This window comes from Ictalurus punctatus, chromosome 15 (assembly GCF_001660625.3).
Source record: "Ictalurus punctatus breed USDA103 chromosome 15, Coco_2.0, whole genome shotgun sequence".
Classification (NCBI taxonomy): domain Eukaryota; kingdom Metazoa; phylum Chordata; class Actinopteri; order Siluriformes; family Ictaluridae; genus Ictalurus; species Ictalurus punctatus.
Genome location: NC_030430.2, coordinates 18,456,369 through 18,480,619, shown reverse-complemented (window position 1 = coordinate 18,480,619; position 24,251 = coordinate 18,456,369). Strand labels below are relative to the sequence as shown.

Sequence of the window (24,251 nt, the reverse complement as noted above, 5' to 3'; positions counted from 1 at the left end):
ATCTATCTATATATATATATATATATATATATATATATATATATATATATATGGTTTCAATAAATATATATATATAAAATGTATATATAATAAATAAATAAATAAATAAATAAATATATATATATATATATATATATATATATATATATATATATATATATATATATATATGGTTTCAATAAATAGACAAAATATCATTTTTGTACACACTGAAACAATGTTCATGAAATAAATCTGGTTTAAAGGTTTAAGAACCCCTGGCTCTATGGATCTACTTTCTATAAATAATTACACTACTGCTGCAAATTCAAGACCAGGCGTCTCGCAGCCTATTGGTTAGCAGTCAATAATTTACATGATTGTAGCGAGCTCGACCAATTATATGTAAGTGGGCGGAGCTTGAAGGGTCTTCCTGAGTAAATAGGTTTGTGTGAGTGAGTGTGTGTGCGCATGCGCCACTGCCAGCGCTCTGTAGAATGGCGGCTGCGTCTTGTGGGCTTCACGGCGGCGCCACGGCAAAGACACACAAAGAACCTCTACGAAAAAGTAAAGATTCACGTCGGAGACAAGCGGCCCTGCTGTTTTTGAATAACATCTCCTTAGACGGACGGCCTGTCTACGCTCTCGGTAATGGCCTCGGAGAAACCTGGAACCAAAGCGTTGAAGTCGGACCACCGGCGGTTTCTCTCCCGGTGTCGACGGCGAGCAGCTGCGGAAATTTCAGCCAGCTGTCACCGTTCAGTGGAACTGCTTTACCGAGGACTAACACTTGTCCCCCGGCTCCGCTCCCCCTGACAGCGATAGCAGGGCTCATTCAAGGGGGAAACAGCAGTGAGGTGTCCTTGGAGAGCGGAAGAATGGATCCTTTGTCATATGTAGGATTCCCTCTTCCTCCGACCTCCGGAGCTCAAAACCAGCACCCGATCATTGCTAAATCTCCGGCCGTGGTGTCAGGTGCGAACTCCGGACCTCTGGATCTCCGACAGCGGTGAGTGTTTTCTTTATCCCTCCGGGTAGGTCTGTAACCGTATCGGTATGTTTCTAACGTCACATGTTTCAACACACACACACACACACACACACACAGAGCTGTGTAACAGAAACCTCATAACAGAAGAGGGATCAATCATTCACCTCCGAGACATCAGTAACAGCCCAGCTGTGCTTTTTGGTTAAAAACACAAACCAAGGCTATATATAAGATCACTTAGGAGTTCATTCTTTCTTGTAGTCACACTTAAATGAATTGCATTACATCACCTAATAGTATGTAACATCCTTAAAGCAAATAAAACGTTTTCCCTATGATTTATATACACTCATTACTTAACAGTGAAAAATTTCAACTTCCGGGTTTTTATAAGAGTTTCATTTTCAATTTGGAGAATCAAAACTTTCATTTAGGAGGAATAGATGATCATGTACTGTTAATAGGCTTCAAAGATAGAGCTCTTCTCACTCAGTCATTAGTCACAAGTTTTACTTTTATAGAAGAAGAATATTGGAATAGAAGAATATTAAAATATCCATTAGTCTTAGTCCTGTTTAAAAAAAGTTAACTGTTAATTAGGAATGCACAGATACAATAGTTAGTGTCAATATCAGACCAGTACTGGCATGAAACACTGGATTGGTGTTTACATTTATTCATCTGATCAACTTTAAAAATAAATAAAAACTAACTCCTCACTAACATGGTTTTAGCTTGACAGAGTTCTTTGACTCTGACCTAATTGTACTAGCATGAAGTCATTTTTCTGTTGGAGATTACAAAGCACTACACTTGTAAGCCACTTTTATATAAGGGCAACTGTCAAATACCAGGAATGTAATAACATAGCCACGAAGACATGTGTCGAAGGTAAGTGACAACACACATCTCTGGCATGAACACACAGTACTAAGTGACCTTAAAGCTCACCCCATCATGCCACTCTGAGTTACTGTAAGACTGTAAGCATTGGATCAGTATCGGATGTTGGTTGATGCTTGGAGTTCTGATATGCGTGTCTTATTGAAAATATAAACTTGGGATTTGGATCCAGTGATATTTTGTTAGAAGTCTGATCTAACTAATCTCAAAGTTTCAGCCAGTAAGTTTGTTTGCTTGCGTGCCCTAACTTGTTTTGGGTGTGTCTGTGCTTGATTCAAGAGGAGGCAATCGTGTCTTTACGTAAGGTCTTGGATGATACGTAACGATGCATCTCAATGTAAGAGCATTGCTCTTGGTCCAAGGGGTTTATCTTAAAAGAGTTGAAGGAGTCACGTGGCCTGTGAGAGAAAACAATCAGTGGTGTTTGTGCTGCCATTAGTTTGTAACGAGTACAGCAGGTACCTTCTGACAGTTTGCGTTTGTATTTGTAACAATAAACATGACCGTGTTGTACTTTAACAAATTTTCCATGACTGTTGGTAGAAATTTGTAGATTTTTAAAAAAAAAAATTTTTTTGGAACCTTTGTTTTGAGTTTGAAAGATTGAGTTTGTTTAATAATATTAATAGTTAAGAACACAGATGACAAATGAAAGTTGTTTAAATGCTTGCTTACAGCTACCTTTTTAAAGCAGCTAGCAATTAACCTTTCTTATGATAATGATAATTTATTAGTATGTTCATTAACTGAGTTATCTTTGCTGCTTTGTTGCAGAACACGTAATCAGTCAGGGTCACCTGGGCCCGTGGTTTATAAGAAGGTGCACTTCATCAAAAACATGCGGCAGTATGACACTCGAGGCAGCAGGTGAGTCCGAGTGTGTGAGACAGCACAGACGATTGGACTATATTAGGAAGGAGCAAGTCTGTATTTGCATTTGAACTATATGTATTTTTTAAAATCATAATCCCATAATGAGAATTCAGATATATTCAAGATATTTGCACTTGATTAGATGAGGTGTTTTGCAGTGTATGAAGTATGCATACTTTCCTTGAGAAACTCTGTAAGGGAAGTGACTTCTTCTCAGAACTGAACCCCATGCTTCCCACAACATTAAAATCCTGTTATGCATGACAAACAATTTATTCTTTGATCACTACAAACCCTGTATTGATCTTTCTCATGCCAACCCATACTTGTTCAAAATCAGCATTTCCAATTTTCCAAAGCTTCTTACTCATTCATCTTCTCCTTCTTACTTTCACTCTCTCACAGCTGTCACTTCTCTAATTCTTGTCCATACCTTCTTTCACCAATTCACATATATGTTTTGTTCTAATATTTTCTAACCTGGTCTGACCCTGTGGTTTAGTTTTTTTTTTGCAAAAATCTGAGCGGCAGATTACACAAGTTGGAGTGTCAAAGCATTGATTGTCATTCATCTCTTTAGCCATACAACTTTGCCTGAGTCTAGTGTGTCCTTCATCTTCACCCAGCTCACTCTGTCACAAGCTGCTGACGTGTTGCTTTGCTATTGCATAAACCTCTGAGCAACCTGACAGAGAAACACTTTTGCTAATGATAGTCCGTGCCTAGAAATCGTGAGATTTGACATGTTGTTGGGCATGTTGTTATGTATGAAAATAATTAACAATGGGGTGATGTGATACAGGCCAGCGCATTATTTTTTATATCTATTTTTATTTTATTTTTTAAAAAATGTTTATTTCTCTTGTACCTCAATAATTTGATAACAGTTAATATTTTTAGTTTAGTAATAAATGACCATATATTTTTATCGATTTACAGTTACACTTCAGGTTGTGGTGCATCCATAAATCTAGATAGTTCCTGTTCCAGTTATAAAGAGTCATCTTTTCACCAGCTTCCCTGTTTCTCTCTGTTGAAGTTAATAAGACAAAAAAGCACTTGTTCTGTTCTCGAAAACAGAAAGCACAAAGTTTGCTGTCCTGAATACACTCTCATGGAGGAAAACTTATTGATTTTAAAAAGCGTGGACACTTGAGACTCCTTCCATAAATGTTAAATAAGTGTCTCCTTAGAAAAAGTTTCTATATTAATTAAGATACTAATGATTATGCATTTTTTTTATTTGTTAAATGACTCGTGTTTAAAATATGTTTATCAGCTTTAGATTATGTAGAGCATCAGTCCCCATACAAGTCCCTGTGAATGAGCTGTTACTATAGAAATGATAACATATTCGACTGAATGAAGCCAGCACTGTTATTTTTTTTTATAACTGCTGTTATACAAAATTAATCACCTTCTGACCAATCAGATTGGAGAATTCAACAGCACTGTGGTATAGCACTATTTATTTGAAGGTACAATTCTAGGCCTATCATTTCAAAACTATGGTTTGCAGTGGTGTAATGAATTCAACAGCACTGTGGTGTAAACAGAAGTGTTAACAACCTTATTTTTAAAGGTTTATTTAATTTGAATTCAATTTTATTTATATACAGTGCTGTGGAGAAGTATTTGCCCCCATCCTGATTTCTTCTGTTTTTGTGTATATCTCATAGTATTTCAGAAATTAAGACAAAACCTGAGATAAGCATGAAGTTGGTTAAAAGGTTTTACCCAGTAACACACTATGATCTGGGGGAAAAACATGCCATTAATTAAACTAGTTTAATTTAATGTTTGAGGTATGTTTCACAAAGGCAGAATGTTCAGCTATTAAACAAAATTTTTTTGTCATATTTGTGATTTGTTTATTTGCTAAAATAAACAAGTAAAAAAAGCCAGATGAACATCCTCTAAGTGTGGTGATTCCATACTGTTTGTAAGGGGTTGTATTTCAGGAGCGGTTGATCTCCTGGGAGTTTCACACACACAACAGTCTCTAGAGTCTCTACAGACTGGTGCGAAAAACAAAAAAACATCCTGAGTGCGGAGGGTCGGTTTGCATCAAATCTTGAAGTATGTGCAATACTCAAACCAATTTCTATGTCCCAATACCATTACACCCCCCCCCCCCCCCCCCCCCCCCCCCCCCCCAATCTGGTGTTCGGTCATTACCCAAAGCTCTGTATCTGCATGATTTTTTAGCTTTGCACTGTTGACACATGATTGGCTGATATAATATTTTTGTCCCATCCCCTCTCACATCCAAAGATTTTTGAAAATGGTAGAAGTTTGGTTGAGCCTGCAGGTTGAGCCAGACTTCTTAAAATGGCATTGTTAGCTTATTGATATGCAAAGATTGGCTTCCCACATAAGGCAGTAAGTGAGTCAAAGAGTGTTAGAAGTGGGCAGTAGGGTAGAATTGACCAAAAAGGACTGCATGAGTCTCTACTGTCAATAAGTTTTCTTCATTTTCACAATGACTAGGCACACACATACAGTACTAACGATTAGTACCATACAGGGCTTGATGAATCATAAATTCGTTATCAAGCCTAACAGGCAGGGAACTGCCCCAGTCTCATGTTCTTGTCTCGATATGAAATTGGCTGGCCTTAAATTGGTGTCTAATGTAATTAAACACAAAAAATGAGTTACTTACCAGTTAAGTCCATTCCACTGGTGTTTAACATGATTTACCTTAATAATAAAAATGACTTACCAGTGGACAGAATATAGGACACCCCACCAGCAAGCAACTGAAGCACATTATGTCCTGTCAACAACTTTGTTTATCAGCAGCTGAAATCCAAAGCTATTACACCACAGTGGCATTGAATTCTTGATTCTGATTGGGCAAATCAGCACATCTTTGCAGTAATGCTGGTGACAAGGCAAATCCAAGTTTATATTGATGCACTTCTTCTAATATGTTATCATTATCACCAGAAAGAATTTTTAAATGATTTTTAACTTGCTCAGTATGGAATATTTTTTACTATTTAAAATCTCTATTTAAAATGTCCTTTTTAATTGTGTTTATTTGAATGTTTATTTAGTCATTTGTGTGTTTGTGTATTTATTTTATTTTATTACTTTGCTCCTGCCGTTGAATATAGCCCCTGATGCTGGCGATGGTGTTAAAAAATTAAGCACCTATCCTGATGCGTTACTGTTAAATAATACCAGGACTTGTATAGTGGACGATCAACATAAATGGATTAAAAAGATGTGTACTTGCTGATAAGTTGAAGTTTTTGGAAGGAGTCTCCAGTGTAAGTGCTTTCTAAAATTCAGAGGTTAAACTTGAAGTTTTTTCTTCCCGAGGAGGTCTTCAGAACAGAGGGCTTTGAGATTTCTGTTTTCTTGATAACATGACAAGCTGAATGTTCCACAACAATAAATGTAACTATGAATGGATGAAAAGTTAATTGTTGGAACATTGACATTGATATAAAACACTTCAGGACATGCTTTTATAAGATAATCACACCACCCCATTGTTGGTTGATTATTTTCCTATAACAGCACACCCCATTGTGTTTTATTTCTTGCGCAGGAATATTATGCTGTACTTGTCCTAGGTGTTTGGGCTAATAATTTGTCCACCCTTGGAATAAATGCCAAAATATCTGGTTGTAGCAATCACAGTATAGTATATTATTTTTATTTTAATTAGCCTATATTTTGCTGGTTTTGACTTCCCCTTAAAGACACAACGTTGAGCACCAATGTGCTTGTTTCTGTATCTTTCTGCATGTTGTCAATATGGTTTGGGATTAGGTTTTAGGTTAAAGTTTTGGCCAAGTTTGCCTTGTAACTAAGTAACTGCATTTGTCTCGATAAGCAGACACGGAAACATAGCACTAAATAGTAGTACGTTAAGTTTACTTCTAGATTCGTTTCTAGATTTAGTTGCATTAAGATTTGGGTCTGTTTGTTTTTGTTTGTTTGTTTGTTTGTTAGCTGATGCTGGATTAAAGCCCTGGCACTGATGGTGTGTTCTGTGTTTGTATTTGCTGTGTGTGTGTCCTACAGGATTGTTGTGATATGTGCCAAACGGTCTCTGTGTGCTGCTTTCTCTGTACTGCCCTATGGGGAGAGCTTTCACATCAGGTACTAAACTGCACACAGCCAGCCACAGAACACTTTTTATTACAGGGATGGACAAATCGTTTGTCCCCTAGGCTAGGTTTGCTTCTCAAAATAGTTCCTATATTTAATGGAACATGCAACATAATGAGATATTGCAGAAAGCTCTATCTCCTGCTGGGCAAATCAGATCTTAATCCTGATATCTAGGGTTTTTATGGTTTCTATAAAAAGCCTAGTGTGATTATTAGTGCAGGTATAAACTGATTCCTGGAAAATTTGATTATAATAAGCACTGTGATTTTTTCTGTGTGAAGTTCATCCTCTAAAGCCTTTTTTGTTTGTTTGTTTGTTTTAAATCAGAATCAGTTTCATGTATTTGTCCACCTCTCATCCATTCTCCATTGTCATCATTTACATAAGAAATCTTAAATCCAACACTCAAAGTGCTTTATTGTATCGCTGAAGATACCAGAAACATAAAGTGTGCCTTCCCAAATACCTGCAGCAACTTTTTCAGTTGCAGCTTCTCTAGTACAGCATATTAAAAACAGTGGGGTTTTTTTGATAAGGAAGCCTTTTGTCAGCATTCAACAAGCCTCGAGAGTGAATCTTATTTTAGACATGGAGCACAGTGCCATATTTAGTAACTCTCTCTGTGTCAGATCTGGACTGAGCACTATGCAATGTGCTGGTGATGTTGAGTAAAGCTGTCTAACTAGATATCCATGTAATTCAGTGAGGAGGCCCAGAGACAGAGGAACCCATCAGGAGGAGCAGTTGATACGGTTCCTGTGTTGGAGGGCGTGGAACTGGGGGCTTTGGGGAAGGTAAGAAGGGATTTATTTGTTATTTTTATGTCATCTTGCATGAATATTTTGGGAGTGAGTTTTTCCATACAGCTTGCTTCATGCAGTTGTACAGCTATGAGATCCTAACTGCAGTCTTATTTAAGTACTACCTTTGTGTGCTTTTGTATGGCAATTACCATACTTTCAAAACATTTTTATACTTGAGGATGATCTGGTTTTTTTTTTGTTTTTGTTTTTTTTTGCCGTGACTGACTTTTATTTGTAAACCCATTTATTCAAGAAAGAAATTGGTGTATAGTGGTATAGTGTATTTATTATTGATTTTAATAAGGCTGTCATTTTATTTATTTATATATATATATATATATGTATGTATATGTGTGTGTGTGTATATATATATATATATATATATATATATATATATATATATATATATATATATATATATATATATATATATATATATATATATATATATATATATATATATATATGTATATATATATATATGTATATATATATATATATATATATATATATATATATATATATATATATATATATGTATATATATATATATATGTATATATATATGTATATGTGTATATAAAATAAATAATCTCAGCAATGAGTTGCACCAATGGAACAGGTTTGATCATAACCTAGTGCAACTGTAAAGTGCCATTAGGTTTCAGTCTACAAACTATTAAAGATGTGAATATTTGCAACAAAGAAATGTTAATGTAGCTTTAACGTTTTAACCTAAACCCACATCTATCCATTAGTAGTTGAAAAAATGTTTTTTCGTGTATACTGTTGCATTTTTATGCTGCTCAGTTTATGCAGTCACATGACGATTAAGTAAGCAGCTGGTTCTCTTTTGTTTGCTGCTAATTTGCTGTTAAAGTTGTTGCACCAGAGCCCCAAACAGCAGAACTAACGATCACAAATCAAGTACGAATGCAAGAAATGAGTACTTTCATTACCCACATCTATATACCATCTTTCTTGGAGCCAAGATTTTGTTACAGATGAAGCAGACCGCTTTACAAGACAAACAAACTCGCATGTACAATGAAAGACTAACATAATTTAGGATTTACAATTGCAGATGACTGCAGGTCATATTAGAATTCCAAGTGCAGACATCCAACAATTCTGAAGTGTTCACAGTTGGTTTCTTATGTGTTTGCGTCTGTTTATCTTTGTGTTGCAGACAGTATCTTATGCCCGGTTCCTACTTCCTACCAATGCCCTGGTCAGGCAGAAAAGCAACATCCCTCTGGATACCGGCACTGTTCAGACACCGATGTCCCGCAACTGGATAAACGGCCAGAAGAACTTCTCTCACCAACGTTTCAGTAGCACCGTCGGACAAGAAGCTGGTGTGTTACCGAGACACTGAAACAATATAGCAGCCATCTTCACAGTAGTGATGAGAAGAGTTTCATTTGACATTTTGCATATCATGTCTGTCTCTTCTACAGGTGCAGACGAGTTATCAGATTATGACCCCAACCTGTTGAGTGATCCTCAGTGGCCATGTGGGAAGCACAAGAGGGTCTTGATCTTTAGTTCTTATGTGGTGAGCTTTTTCATTCTGGAGCACCAGCATCATTCACTGATGTCTTACAAGCATATTACCTAATTGGAAACATTTTATAATTAATGGGTACAGAGGGCACAGTAATTTCTTATGCTTTTAGCACTATATTAGGCCATTATGTGACTTCATTAGCAGGTCATATGATGAGGAAAGTAGCTGTAAGGCTTGGCTAGAGGCACACGTTATAAACCACATTGCAGGGACTGTCACACTCTGATCTCTGTAAACACTGTAAACCAGGTTATCCATTGACAGTAACTGCTTGTATTTTAGTCACTCATTGATCATGAATTAAAGTCTGTATGAAGTAAATCTTAAACAAACATGTGTTTTGTCTGTTTCAGACAACTGTGATTGAATACGTAAAACCATCTGACTTGAAGAAAGATATGAATGAGACGTTCAAGGAAAAGTTTCCCCATATTAAGCTGACATTGAGCAAGATTAGAAGGTAAGCTTGGGACAGTACACTGTATATCTGTGGCTTAAATGTGCCCATATTTAAATATATACAGAATAATATTCCATCAGCTCCAGAATTATTGGCACCCTCTAAGGCAATGTTCAGAAACAATTAGTATACAATAGTGTATGCATACGTACTTACCTTTTCATTCATTCATCTTCAGTAAGCACTGTATCCTAGTCACTGTGAATCCTCAGCCTATCCCAGGAACACACCCTGAATGGGATGCCTGACCACCGCAGGGCACCCGCACACATTCGCGCACACTGTCATATCTGGGGCAATTTAAAGTTATCGGTTCACCTACTGCTATGTTTGTTGGGAGGTGGGAGCAAACCAGAGAACTTTGAGGAAACCCACGTAGACATGCAGGCAGTAACCCGCTCAGGATCAAACTGGGGGTCTTGGAACTGTGAGGCGGTCAATGTTACTTACCTTTTTCTATAACAAAAATCATTTGCACAAGTATGAATAGTCTAGATATATAGCAGAATAGATATTTAGTATAGATAATTATCCAGAGATGAAGGATGGAGTGCCAGTTATTGTGGAATTGTCCAAATCGATTGCCTAGTAAAAGCAAGCTGGGTAGAAAAACCTCACCCAAGGCAAGAGGTTTGTTTTGGTACTATATATATGTAACACTTCTTACACCTCTGCCACTTGTGGTTGACTGTTTCTTGACACTCAGCTTGAAGAGAGACATGCGTGCAGTGAGCGAGGAGTGTGGTCTACAGCCGGTTACCATAGCGATGGCCTATGTGTACTTTGAGAAGCTGGTTCTGCAGGGTCGACTGAACAAACCCAACAGAAAACTCGTATCTGCGGTGTGTGTGCTGCTGGCAGCCAAGATCAGCAGTGACCTCAAGAAACTGGAGGTCAAACAGCTGATAGATGTAAGTGGTATTTGGCCAGATAAAAAATGTTATGACAAGTTGTATACTGACTCTTTCTGGTTGAATATTAATCCTTGTCATTTTGATTTACTCGTATTTCATTGAAAACAAGTTCCACCTGTATTTACACATTCCTCTGTTTATTTCCATGACCCTTGTTTACATGTTCCTAGTACATCATTGCTTAATTTACTAGCGTATGTGCACATGCACTGCTGTAACTACAGTCTATTAGAGTAATTAAATAGACCATAATTTAAGCAAAAAGTAGTGACCGTAGGCTGTAATAACTATTATGTCCTTGTTTGGAAAGATTTGCTTGAGTGGTAACAGATAATTAGACAATGATGACATATGAGTCAAAGATAAGGTTTTCAAAACATACTATTAAAAAAAAATTATATGCTAGAAATGTGGACTTTATGAAACTTATTCCTTTCTTAATTAATACAAATAATATAAGTAATAAGTAAAATGTGGTGTCTTTTCCTGTGAACACCTTTGTGAACCAACAGAAGCAGGTTTATCTAAATTGATCAGCCTTCAGATGCAAAATAAGACTCCCCATATCTACAATTCATTTCATGTTTACAATATTAATGTATTATAAAATACCAAAAACATACAGCGTCATATACAGTCCCCTCCGAAGGTGTTGGAACTGCAAATCCAATTCTTTTGTTTTTGCTATACACTGAAGACATTTAGGTTTGAGGTCAAAAGATGAATATGCGTTGAAACCCAAATGTCTTCAGTGTATAGCAAAAACAAAAAAATTGGCTTTGATGTTCCAATACCTTCAGATGGGACGGTATATTAAAATAACAAAACATACCTTTGAAAATAACAATTATAAAAACAAAGATTTGGGGGGGGGGGGGGACTTGCATACATTAATACTGTAGAAATGAATTGTCTGCATAAGTGAGTCAAATAAACCTTAATTTAAAAAAGATTAGCATTAATTTATTGCACAATGTCACAAACGTATCATTTTTCTACACACGTGTCCAGATTCCTCCAGAAGGAAATTCGATTCCGTTCTAATTTCTGTATTTTTAAGGTTTTTATTTGACTTGTATATGTATATCATGTGTATTTAATATACAGTGCTGTGAAAAAGTATTTGCCCCATCCTGATATCTTCTGGTTTTGCGTATATCTTATACTAAATAGTTTTAGATCTTCAAATGAAATACAACATAAAACAAAGGCAATCTGAGTTTATTTATTTAAGCAAAAAAAAAAAAAAGTGATTCAACAACTATCACCCATGTGAAAAAGTAACTGCCCCCTTAAACTTAAAATCTGGTTGCGCCACCTTTAGCAGCAATAACTGCAACCAAACACTTCTGATAACTGGAGATCAGACTTTCACTTACTTCTATGATTAGGATTTACTCCTATGCTTTGGATCTTTGTCTTGGGGTTGCGCTTGAGTTTCAAGTTAAGAACTGAAGACTGGACATTCTTCTTTAGGATTTTGTGATAGAGAGCAGAATTCATGTTGCCCTGAAGCAGAAAGCATCCCCACACCATTACACCTCCACCACCATGCATGACTGTAGGTATGATGTTCTTTTTGTGGAATTCGGTGTTTGGTTTATGCCAGATATAACGGGACCTCTGTCTTCCAAACAGTTCCACTTTCAACTCATCAGTCCACAGAACATTCTCCCAAAAGGTTAGAGGATCATCAAGGTGTATTTTGGCAAAATTCAGACGAGCCTTAATGTTCTTCTGGGTTAGCAGTTGTCATCACATCACCAACGCCACGCTTCCTTAGACGCCATTTTTGCCCAGTGTCTTTCATCTTATCATTTAAAAACTGTATTTTGTGTTTACTCAGGTCGCCTTTGTTTTATCTCAGCTTTTGTTTTAATTTCTGAAACAATTTAGTATGAGATACACAAAAACAGAAGAAATCAGAATGGGACAAATACTTTTTTCACAGCACTGTATAAAACATACAGGGTATAATTCTAGTAATTGAGTATTTTGTTTGCTCATTCTTTGTCTCTGTGCTGGTGTTGGCGAACAGAAGCTGGAGGAGCGTTTTCGAATAAGTCATCGGGAGCTCATCCCCCTGGAGTTCCCCGTTCTGGTTGCACTGGAAATGGCTCTCTACCTCCCGGAAAGTAAGGTCATGCCACACTATCGCAGGTTGGTGCAACAGGTGTAGAATCAGAGAAAGACCCTCCAGCTGCTGAACCCTAAACAAATTCGGTTAAACACAGGACTCTAATGACCTTATTGAATTCAGTTGTGTGATCGTCCAAAAGCATTTTCAGTCTTCCATGTAGTATAACCCTCATGGTTGGAGTGCTTGTAAGTTTTGGAGCTGGACATTTATCACACTTTTTTTTTTTTCTGAAGTGTTTTTACTTATGACTTTTTTATGTCATTCTTCTTCAATATTTTATTTATCAATACAACTGTGTATTTATAGATTTTATCTTTATATATGTGGACTGACTGTTTTTTTCCCCCCTAACTTAAGGTAATGTGGAGTGTATTTTGTCTGTGTAATGTTCTCAAGCATATCCTGAAAATGACTCTATGTTAGAGATGACGTTTTTCAGGCACGTTAATTGTGCCGTCCAAATCAGATGTTCCATGCGCTCCCTAGTTATATGGTTTCGTCTCTTTTCGCTCTGTAGATTGAGTGTGCAGTGAAATGTTGTGTGAGCAGTGTATGTGATTCTAATGTTGAAATGTTCTGTAGCTTTAGATACGAGAGTGCCAATTTAATCAGACCAGCCTGTAATTATTTGGTTGAAACGAGATTAAGTTATTCATTTTTTCTATTACTGTATTGCACAAAGGAGTCTAAAATGGAAACTTTAAGTATGTAGTTCTGAAAACGGTACAAAGTGCATGATGAAAAGCTTTGCTGTGTGGACATGGCTGTGCTCTGTGTGTATTTAATCACCACTGACTAATAGGGGTTTGGTGGTTAGTCCAAACACTGTATTGCAAAAGATAAATCGCTGTTTATGATCCTGTGGTCTCCTGAGTAACAGGTAAAACCATCAGCGAGCCAGTGATCTGTTTGTGTTGTATTGTGATGTACTGCATTTGGTGCAATGTGTACTCGTCATATGAATGTACTGTACGCTGTACATAGTCACGCTTATTTTATCTGGAACGAAGACAGAAGCTATAGCCTAACAGTCCACAGTAGATAAGGCTGAACCACTGTGAATGACTGCTATAATTTATTTTCCTAGGAATTTATCTATGAACCAACAAATGAAGTTCAGTTGTACAGTGCTGTGAGAAACTATTTGCCCCATCCTGATTTATTCTGTTTTTGTGTATATCTTGTACTAAAGCTTTAGATTGTCACAAGCCTTAATGTTCTTCTGGGTTAGCAGTGGTTTTCACCTCGCCACACTTCCTGGGATGCCTTCCCCCCCTAGTGTATTTCATGAACAGTCATCTTTACTGGTCCAAGACAGGCCTGTAGGTCCTTTGATGTTGTCCTTGGCTCTTTTGTGACTTCCTGGATGAGTAGTTGCTGTGCTCTTGGAGGAATTTTTGGATGGTCAGTCACATCTGGGAAGGTTCACTACTGTGCTGATTTTTTTTTTTTCCCATTTGGAAATAATGACTCTCACTGTGGTTCTTTTGGAATCCCAGAGCCTTTGAAATAGTTTTGTAATCCTTCCCAGATTGATGTATTTCAATCACCTTCTTCCTCATCATTTCTAGAACTTCTTTCAATTTTGGCAGTGTGTTACTGTGTAAGACCTTTTACCCAAATTCATGCTGTTGAAAAAGTTCTATTTAAGTGCTGATTTGATTGAACAGGGTTTGTAATAATCAGGCCTGGTTACATCTAGTCCAGCTGAACCCCATTATGAATACAGTTTCATAGATTTGGGGAATAAGTAACTACAGGGGCAAATATTTTTCACACAGGCCCATTGGTATTGGATAACTTTTGCTTCAATAAAAAACTTTCATTTAAAAACTGTATTTTGTTTGCTCGGGTTGCCTTTTTTCCAAGTAACAATTTAATGAGATATACAGAAGAAATTAGGGTGGGGCAAATACTTTTCCACAGCCCTGTGTTTTGAGGTACACAGTTGTTAAGAATTGACTGTGATTGATGTTGTCTTAACATTTTCTCTCAGGGAAGGTTTCTGATATTAACACTTTCTTTGTGAACTGTATGTCTTATGAACTCTGCATTTTGTTTGCGACTTTTAACAAGAGCATTTTAAACTCTTGTTATTAAAGTCATTTAGAAATAGCTATTTATTTTTTAACATAAATCTTTTTTTATTTCAGCATGATGTGCCTTGTTTATTTTATTGATCACTTTGCTGCGGTGCCATTAATGCTCTTCTACATATACATTTCTAAGATTCCACAATATTTTGTCACCAGCTTTGGAAATAGTAAAACGCCTGCGCCAGTCCAACATTCTAGGCGTGTTGGATGGCACATGGTCAGACACTGTATAATACACTGTGAGATGTTGCACAAAGAGAATAACTCGAGCATATTTGTATTTTGTGTATTAAGTCTTTTTGCCAAAACACATTTTTCAATGACATGAAGTGGTAGTGTAGTTTCTGTATAATGCCAGAATGTTTTGTGCTGTATGTATGTGATGTTTATAAACATATTTCAACTGTTCAACTTGTGGACAAATTATTAAATATGATGAACTATAAGCCATCACGCTCATCTCTTCTTCCACTGGAGTAACTGACAAACCAGACACACAGCAATAAGTGATTTTATCACCTGCTTTTGATTATTTATTTCATCCCAGCACTGATCATGTGTAAAGAGAATTACTAAATTAAATTGAATAGACATGGGTCAGAATTTGAGCTATATGTAAGTTAAAAGTAAGTAAAACACACAAAAATCAAAGTTAAACTAATCAAGGCTCATGTCTTCCTCATCGTCTTTCTTGTCTTTAGGCTTTCCTTCTTGCTCAGTTTTAGCTTCACCTTCCATAGCCTTGGCAAATGCTTCTACATCTGTAAAACATGCATTAAGTCAATGTAAGTCTACACGTTACAATTTGTATATAAAGGATGTGGTTGGGTACATCTGTGCTGGATAGAAATGACGCATACTTGCCTCCTTTATTGGCTGCATCTACAGCTTCTGAGGGCAACCCGAACTGATTCATCAGGGGTCCTAACTGTCCTGATGCTAGAGCACTGCTAAACAAACTCATAGCCTACACAGAAAGACAAATTGAGGAGAACAGCGCTTCAGATTGTGTATTAGTCTTCCATTTTTAGTACATCATTGTCGTGTAAACTTACCCTTAGTCATTAGTCAAATACCCCTGATCTAGACCAATAATTAACTAAAAACAAATCTGTGCAGGGAATGGATCACCTGTTTCGAAGGATACAACCTTGCGTATCAAGCAGAAGGCTAAATATGGGCTAAAAAGCTAAAGCACACTTATCTTGCACTACAATCTGACCAAGACCAAAAATAGCCTCAGATCATCAGGCAAGATCAAGCTTTATGTATCGGCTAGCTAAAACAATGGCCTCTGCCTTTCATGAAAACATCTTTGCCATGGAAACACATGACCCATGTGATAATCTGACCTGCTGAAACTGTGGTGAGGTGAGCGTGTTATGGAGTTCGTCTGAGCTCTGAGGAAGAGACTCTCCAGATGGAAGGAAGGGAAGTAGCCGCTGCTGAATCTCTGCATTCGCCAGGATCGGTGCCATGATCTCTGGTGTTAAAACGCTGGCAAGATCAACTGTTTAAAGAGGAGTACAACAATAAGACTAATGATGGCTGCAAAAACATAGCCTCATACTAGTGTGTGAAGTTCAATGTGATGCCAGACTTTCATTTGCGTTTTTTCTAGCCTGGAAATATGCATTGCCCCCAGCTGACCCAGAAGAGAATGTCTCAGTACTGTCCTTTTTTTAAAAAAAAGTTAGCTCATAAGGCATACACAGTTTTAACAGAGCAGGTAAAGTCAGTGTTATCATCACATTTGTAATTGTCCTCCTTGGCAGCAGAGAGCTCAAAAACAAACTATTTGTTCATTTTAACTCAGAATTTCTTATGCAACCCTCACCTCCTTGCCCAGCTGCAGGAACATTCATGGTTGCCAGAATATTCTGCAGGTCACTGAGCTGGATAGGCTGGGTGGGGCTGGTAGCTCCGGCAGAGGGAACAGGGGCTGCAGGAGTGGTAGGTGTGGTCACAGGTGAAGCCCCAGTGGCTGCAGAGGGGGTAGTGGGAGTGGTCGGAACTTGAGAGGAGCTGAGGCGGGTAGCTGCTGATGTGGAGGAAGGAGTGACAGCTGTGGACTGACTGCGAGAGCTTGTAGAAAGGAGGAAATTTAGTTTTATTTTATTTATAAGTTCATGAAGTAGCTAAGGCATAATATGCAAGTTAACTTAAAAACAATTAAATTACTAGCCAATTGTACTTCATATTTCTACTGAGAAAACGGAAATGCTAATTTACATTAGTTTATAAACAAGGCAGCTAGTTTCAGATTAACTGATACATCCATATAAATCCTGAACAACTTTGTGTTCTGCATGGAAATATTTTGGTCTGTGCTTTTTGGGCCATAAGACAATGGTTAGAGTGCCTCAGATCATGTGTCTTGTCCTTTCTAATGTCTGATCAATAACAGTTCAGTCAAGGCATAGTATGGGCTGCTGATTGGAGGAGCAGGTTAACGAAAGATCCCCTCCCAGAAGAGCCAAAAAGTCCAGGTGATGGAGACAACACACTGTGTTTGCAAGTCCAGCTCTGCCCCTAGGACTTTTGGCTCTGCAGTGTGGACTAGCTTGGCAAATATGGTGTACCAAATAGAATGGCCCATAAGTGTATACTTATGTTCATCTGTAATTATGCCTGCAATTCATTAACCTTCTGAACCCCCAGGACTCAGGTTCCTCTCTCTTCTAGAAATCTTTATTATTAGTTTCATTGTAGTTACCGAAAGATTCGCTAGTGAATAATTTGCTTCATGATGAATAACTGAATAATACATGTAAACATGAATTATTTCCAAGTTTTACCTGGAAGATGAACTGCTGGTCGCTGGAACACTGCCTCCCAGCAGGCTGGCAAGTCCAGGTCCAGCTAAAGCCCCCAGACCCCCTTGCACAGGAAAGAAAAAGACTTTTTGTCTCAGTCACAAGAGCCGGTATGTCTTTACTGCAATATGTTGGACTTTTAACATGTCTAACCTTTCTGTCAAGATGTACACACAAGACATGCTCATACCAGTCCTCTATGACTATGTTTAAGATGTGTACCCTGACTCACCAAGCCCACCAAGTCCAGTCGGTCCAATCAGCTGCATCAATTGATTATGACTCATATTACCCAGAAGACTCTGCAGGCCACCTTCACCTTGTGGAAAGGAGACATTAGTCAGTTTAACACACTCTTTAAAAAAAGTCTTTAGCTCAGTGTGGGGGCCAGATTACAAAAAAGGGTGCAGGACAATGTATGAAAGCCATACAAATGCATTTCCCTATTCAAGTGGCAGCATACATTCATCCTCACAGACATTTCACATTTGACACCACATTTGCATATACATGCTGCATTTGTTAACCGTTGTTGTGAATGAATAATATCAGTGAAGTCAGACTCAAATTGTTATCTAGCTATATCATATTTATTACCCGAGAAACCATATTATAATTTCTTTTCTGCTTCTTCATCAGCTAATTTTACTTATGTAGCAGGAAATGTTTGTACAAAAAACTTTTTTCCCCATTTAATTAGCTTGCAAAAATAAATCGAAGAGCCTGTAAAAATGTACTCAAAGCCCAGAACACTCAATGAATAGTCATGCTCTAAGGGATTCAGAGGTAAGGAGCACACATCACATTTAAATAATCAGAAGTGTGTGCACGTGTACCTCCTAAAGCAGAAAGCTCATGACTGCTGCCTCCACCACCAAGGGAACCGGGTATGGGTGGATTGTTCAAGTACTCATTTACTTTCCTGCAGTGCTCATCGTCTTTATCCGTTTTGGGTTCCTACAAAAACAGAGTTGTGCTTTTAGTTAGCCTTCTAAATCACCTGACAAAAATGAGTATAAAGAAAAAAGCCAAATAAACATCAAAAATGTGAATCACACACCTGCATCCAAAAGAATAGCCGCTTGGAACCAGCTTTAAACTTCAGCACGTAGACGCGACCTGTTGTGCACTGACTGACTCTCTTGAACTCGCAGTCATCCGGAAAAATAATCAAGTCCTTTAAAGTATAAATATAATACACAGCATCTAATATGAAAACGAGCACACTGATAAGCCATAATTTGTGTGTTCAATTAACATTCTCACTAATGACAAATCCTACAGATAAGCTTATATATATATATTATATATAATATAATTATATATATATATATATATATATATATATATATATATAATGTTCTAGCATTAGCATGATTGAACACTTCATACATTCACTGTATGATCAGTGGAGTTCACAGTATGCTGAATTAAAAAAAATATTCATAAAAATGTTATATACACTAATAATGTTTCATACATTATTCACTAATATGTAGCTATTAGCATGGCATCTAGGCTAATTGAAAACTGCACTACAGAGCTCAGTACTAACATCTTCCACGTTCCCAGTTGTCCTGTCCTTCCAGCAGAAGTGAATAAGTGAGTCGTCAGTCTGTTGAATGTAAACTTGACCTTTGCGTTTGTCAGGGGTCACGACGCTTCCTTTCAGGCTCATTTTTCCAGCACGGAACTCCACCAGGTATTTGCTGGATGAGCCCCGTGACCCAGACACCAAACTTGGAAACAAGGCCCCAGAAGACATCTGTAGTGAGACAACAGAAAGATTACTAAATCACCTTTATACAAAAACAGAATTAGGACTAAAAGAGCAGGATCACATATGCAACACTGATCAGACTGTACAAAAAGAGCTAATTTATCAACGTATATTTTCAGTGTATTATACTGAAGTTTGAACATTATAGCAAGCCTGCACTAGCCTCATTAACTGCTGCTTCACTAATTAGAGCACAGAGGCCCAAAAGGATCTCTCAATTTGTCCAGCTTCTCTTTTAATTCTCTTTAATTATCAAAACCATATGTATAAGAAGTCTAGATGTTGCTTTGGGTTAAAACTAACATGCTGAAGGCTGATCTTATAAATGAGAACATCACAATCATATCAATTATTATAGCTGTTTATAAATCAGTGTTTGTAGATTTAATAAGCATCAACAGCAGTAAAACACATGCTCAAATGGGTAAGATTTGTGTATGATTTTTTTGGTACTAATCTGCGTTTAGATAACGCTAATTCTAGCTACTTTGCCAAGGTGATAAGCTGAGCAACAAGCAGTGTGTCCTCTTCATAGGAAGTGCTTAGAGGTGTGCTGTTCCAGGATGTTCGTTCTGCTGCTACCCGAGTGTCACCGTGCACTTTCTCCATGTTCTACAAGACTACCTCGCCAGTCCCAATGATGTTAGTGTGGTGGCTATTTTCAAAAACATTTCCAGCGAGTCCTAAGGTGGGTCATTATCCAGGTTCTTCTCACCACCCCTTATGGCTGAGGTGTGAAACAGAACGCTAGACACATATGTAAATGTGGCTCTATAAACCCCAGATAACTGCCAGCATTATTCTGAACCAGTGGCAGCTTGGCAAGAAGTTTCCAGGGAAAATGGCCAAACGACAGTTGTATTTACTGAAAATACTGTTACATGCGACTTGGTGATTTTGTGGACCAGGCTCTGCACACACAGTGTTGGCAAATTAGTGGCTGTAATATTTTTTTTAGTTGAGAAAAAAATTCCATATCTTTTAGCGCAGATGTGAGCAGCTGTCCTGCACTCCATACAACTCATGACATCACCGCTGCTGGTTATATGACAGTGTGTACAATATTTTGCAGTTTTTTTTGTTGTGATTGTTGCAAAGTAAATAAATAAATAAATTGCACAAAATTGTTTTGCATAGTCTTTCGCAGTGATGTTTGTTGGTAAATGAGACCATCTAGCTGTACTCATGTTGGACACGTGAATTGAAGAGGGCTTTGGCTGAATGTGCGTTAGATGACGTTATACATGTTTTGGCCCAAATCTGCAGCAATTTTGAAAAATTGCAAGCTCCTCCGAATATCATAGAGCTTGCGCGATCTCACGTTTTAATTTCTCCAATCGCAAAATCCTGGAGGGACTGATATGACTTGAGAGAGCAGGTTCGATTGACCCGATTGAGTTGTGGTTATACAAGCCTATGTTCCCAATGGCCAGCCACTGATCACCAATTTTCTCCAAGCACTGACTGTCAATGTTTATCCACCCACATATTACTTTGTTCTTAGTTTTAAACTGTCTTCTTGGCAATGTTTACAATGAATACAAGTGAGTTACTGCATCTGTATCAGTTTCCTTCATGTCTATTTCAGACCACTTACTAATACAGCTTCTTTTTCCTCTGCATTCTCCATAGAAATTAATCTGTAAATATGTAACTGGTTTGTAGTGCTATGGCCAAACAAAACTTTATATAAGTAAAGTTATACAAGACTAATTATATTTGTATACATGTTATACAAATAACATGCAAATGAGTCAATGATGTCATCTTGCGCTCTCTAGCGCCCTCTAAAGCATGTATTAGCACCTTTCCCAAATTTAATAGAACAATAATACTAGGCTGTGTACAGTCTGTTCTTTTTAATAGACTGACTTACATTGTATGCTGACATTAATGCTTAATCAGTCAAGACAGAACGTCTCCCCCAAAACCATCGATGTTATTGTCATGTAGATCGTAAATTGTTTTATATACAGCTTTTTGATAGATAGATAGATAGATAGATAGATAAATAAATAAATAAAAAAAAAGTGTACAAATAACAATAACACTAGTTTATATTTTCTATATAACAGTGCAATATGTTATTTTACTGTTTTATTATCGGGAAACGGCCAATGGTTTGAAAATGCGATATTTCCAACTCCTTGTGACGTATAAAGTACTCCTGCGTTAAAATTTCCACACACCTGGTAAACGTAATAATCCCTATTTGTAAGTTTATGTGTAAACAATACACAATAAAAATCTTTATAGTGAAATAAACTCTTGGTTAAATAAGTCGGCATGTAGTTTTAGTGTTTTGTTTTGTTTTTTAACGCGACTCGCTCCCATGTTTCCTGAACTGGAGGAAGTGAAAGGTTAGCTTGAACATATTAGCTAATACATGCACTTTGTACAGGAAAGCGTATTCGCTAGACAACTGACTACTGCTAACTAAATAATAAATAAAAACAAAACAAAAACAATAGGCTTATATTTCACTAGTTTTAACAAACGTGGCTGTAAATATAATAGCTGCCTGGATAAATAACCGATGCTAGCACGAGCTAGCCAACTATTACACTGCTATACAATAATACCTCCGAATTGATATTTTCAGACAAACCTCTTGAATTTCATTGCAATAAATCACGTATCACACACGAAACTGTTAGTATTTCATATTATATAGCAAAATTAGACATAACAACTTACATTTCTTTCGACTCAAATGCTACAGTTATACAGGAACAGGGAAGACGACAAACTTAGAACTAAATTGACGGGTGCGTGCTACGTGATTGGGCAACCAACCACTCTGTCTTAACGCTGATTGGTTACTGTGCATGTCATTCAAACTTCATACAAGGGCGGTTGGCCAAACGTGCACCGTCATGATGGCCGAGTGAATAATAAAGAAAAGACTCAGTGTCCCACGTGTACAACCCAAGTGTTCACTCCCGGTATTTCCGGGTGGAAACGAGTCTTCTTAATTTACCTCTAGTTCGCAAATTAAATATATAACTATCACGCAAGAATTAAATTCGAATCCTTTTTCATCATAGTTGTATAATTCGACATTTTATGTGCAATAATTCCCTTTAAATAGCATTTGAAGGGAATGACTTACAGTCATATAACCAACTGTAAAGTGTTCATCTAGGTGTCAGCTATAATGCACACCTCTTAGATTTTTGATATTTCCCTTCAAATGCTATTGAAGTTATAAACGTGTTTAACAATGTCGTATGTAACTTTAGAGATGGTCCCTTAATTTCTGCATATCTGCGAATATTGAACGTCCAACGTCAAACCACCTTTATGCCAGTTTAAAAGTGCCCCTCTCAACATTAATAAACAATTATATTATGTAAAAAGCATTTGAGTTCAAATTAACACAAGAGACTGCTAATTAAATCACAAGAAAGTCAGAGAATTTTCCTATTTGTCCCATTTTTGTCATGACGCAATCACGATGTGTCTCGCTTCAACAGTCAGACAGTTATGCTGAGACTACTTCTACTAACCTTTTCGTAATATTAGCAGTATTTTATATACTTATCGCCGGTAGTTTTCAAATTAATTGAGAGGGAATGTGTTGGTAAGTACTAGCTACTCAAGTTCGTTACATTTCCAGACATGCAAGTAACCTTGTTATATTATATTATATTGCAGGTTGGAGTCAGCTCCAAATGGGTGGGATTTCAGCTCCAAGTACAAACCTCCAGAGGATTTTGACTGGTTATTGTAGTGTCTGTCATGTCAATTAAGCTGTCGGGGTTTTTAAATTTTAACCCTCTATGGAACTAATCATGAAATCACAGCTAAAAAAAATGTATTACTTTATTTTTTTTTAGTATATTTAAGGCTATAATCATTTTACAAAACTTGTTTTCTACATTTGACCTTTGATCTTTTTTTTAGGTTACCGTTACTTATAACTAACTGACTCTGTCCCATTTGGGTAAAAGATTTTTGGTAAATTTTCTGAAATGTCACACATTCAAATCTATTTTCTCTGTCTAGAAAGAAGTTAGCCTGTGTCTTGGTGTTTCAGAAACATTTAAAAAAAAAAAAAATCTTTATTCACATTCCATTTCATCTTATGCTACTATATTTGTTTTGGAACTCGTGTAAAATTGTCAAACATGAGACAAATTGAAGTGCAATTTCACTCTTAGTGAATCAAAAACAGCAGTGTAACAATGTTTTAGAGTTTTAAAAACAGTACGCTCTTCTAGTTCTGTTTTATGTTGTGCTACAGTAATTGATTTCATGTGATTTTCATTTTTACTCACATGTGAAAATCAACAAGACAGTTCTTTTTGGGTGTGAAACACAGGTGTACCCCGCACTTTCCACACATAACTCGAGTTTGACCTGTGCAGTCATAATTTTTGCAGTGTCCCTGCTTGTCAGTGTAGTGAGGCCAATGGGCAATGCCATCTGTCCTGACCGCCGGTTGTGTTATGGATTCTCTCCTTTGCTTCGTCTTTGACACTGACTGTCCAGAGCTGGGTCTGCCATGTTTCACTTTGTCTGTGCCTTGTCTACAGAGGACATCTGCAACTGCTGTTTTGAACTCTCTTAGGCTGAGTTCCTCGCTTTGTTTAGGAGAGGGATCATTGTCCCTTAAGTACAGCAGCCATGCATTTACACACAGTACATCCAGGATATGAAAGAAAATACGAATGTACCATTTCCGTGACCGAATCTTTGTTCGTTACAATGCAAGCAAGGAGTCCATCAGATCAACACCTCCCATTTTTTAATTATACATCAGCACAGAGGATAGACAGTTCACATTGATGTT

At 37.2% G+C, this 24,251-nt stretch overlaps 2 protein-coding genes across 6 annotated transcripts; one reads left to right on the top strand and one right to left on the bottom strand.

The window, feature by feature from the left end:
* The first annotated feature begins 293 nt into the window (after positions 1-293).
* cables2a (Cdk5 and Abl enzyme substrate 2a) lies at positions 294-14,602 on the top strand. 4 transcript variants are annotated; one of them, XM_017488080.3, is made up of 9 exons: positions 302-988; positions 2,648-2,740; positions 6,788-6,865; positions 7,581-7,671; positions 8,870-9,038; positions 9,141-9,238; positions 9,604-9,710; positions 10,417-10,621; positions 12,663-14,602. In XM_017488080.3, the coding sequence occupies exons 1-9, from the start codon at positions 477-479 to the stop codon at positions 12,801-12,803; spliced, it is 1,494 nt and encodes a 497-aa protein (XP_017343569.1). In that variant the 5' UTR covers positions 302-476; the 3' UTR covers positions 12,804-14,602. The 4 variants fall into 4 exon arrangements, with proteins under 4 accessions (XP_017343571.1, XP_017343572.1, XP_017343570.1 ...); XM_017488082.3 differs by lacking the exon at positions 2,648-2,740 and having other exon boundaries at positions 294-988; XM_017488081.3 differs by lacking the exon at positions 6,788-6,865 and having other exon boundaries at positions 297-988.
* A 765-nt stretch (positions 14,603-15,367) lies between these two features.
* On the bottom strand, positions 15,368-22,301 carry LOC108276396 (proteasomal ubiquitin receptor ADRM1). Of its 2 annotated transcripts, none has more exons than XM_017488033.3 (10): positions 22,154-22,301; positions 19,232-19,441; positions 18,737-18,853; positions 18,513-18,633; positions 17,909-17,989; positions 17,659-17,740; positions 16,698-16,945; positions 16,213-16,370; positions 15,725-15,827; positions 15,368-15,621 (listed from the first exon to the last, which is right to left on the bottom strand). In XM_017488033.3, exons 2-10 carry the CDS (start codon positions 19,439-19,441, stop codon positions 15,518-15,520), a joined length of 1,224 nt encoding a protein of 407 aa, XP_017343522.1. In that variant the 5' UTR covers positions 22,154-22,301; the 3' UTR covers positions 15,368-15,517. The 2 variants fall into 2 exon arrangements, with proteins under 2 accessions (XP_017343522.1, XP_017343521.1); XM_017488032.3 differs by having other exon boundaries at positions 17,909-17,995; positions 22,154-22,300.
* Between the last annotated feature and the right edge of the window lie 1,950 nt (positions 22,302-24,251).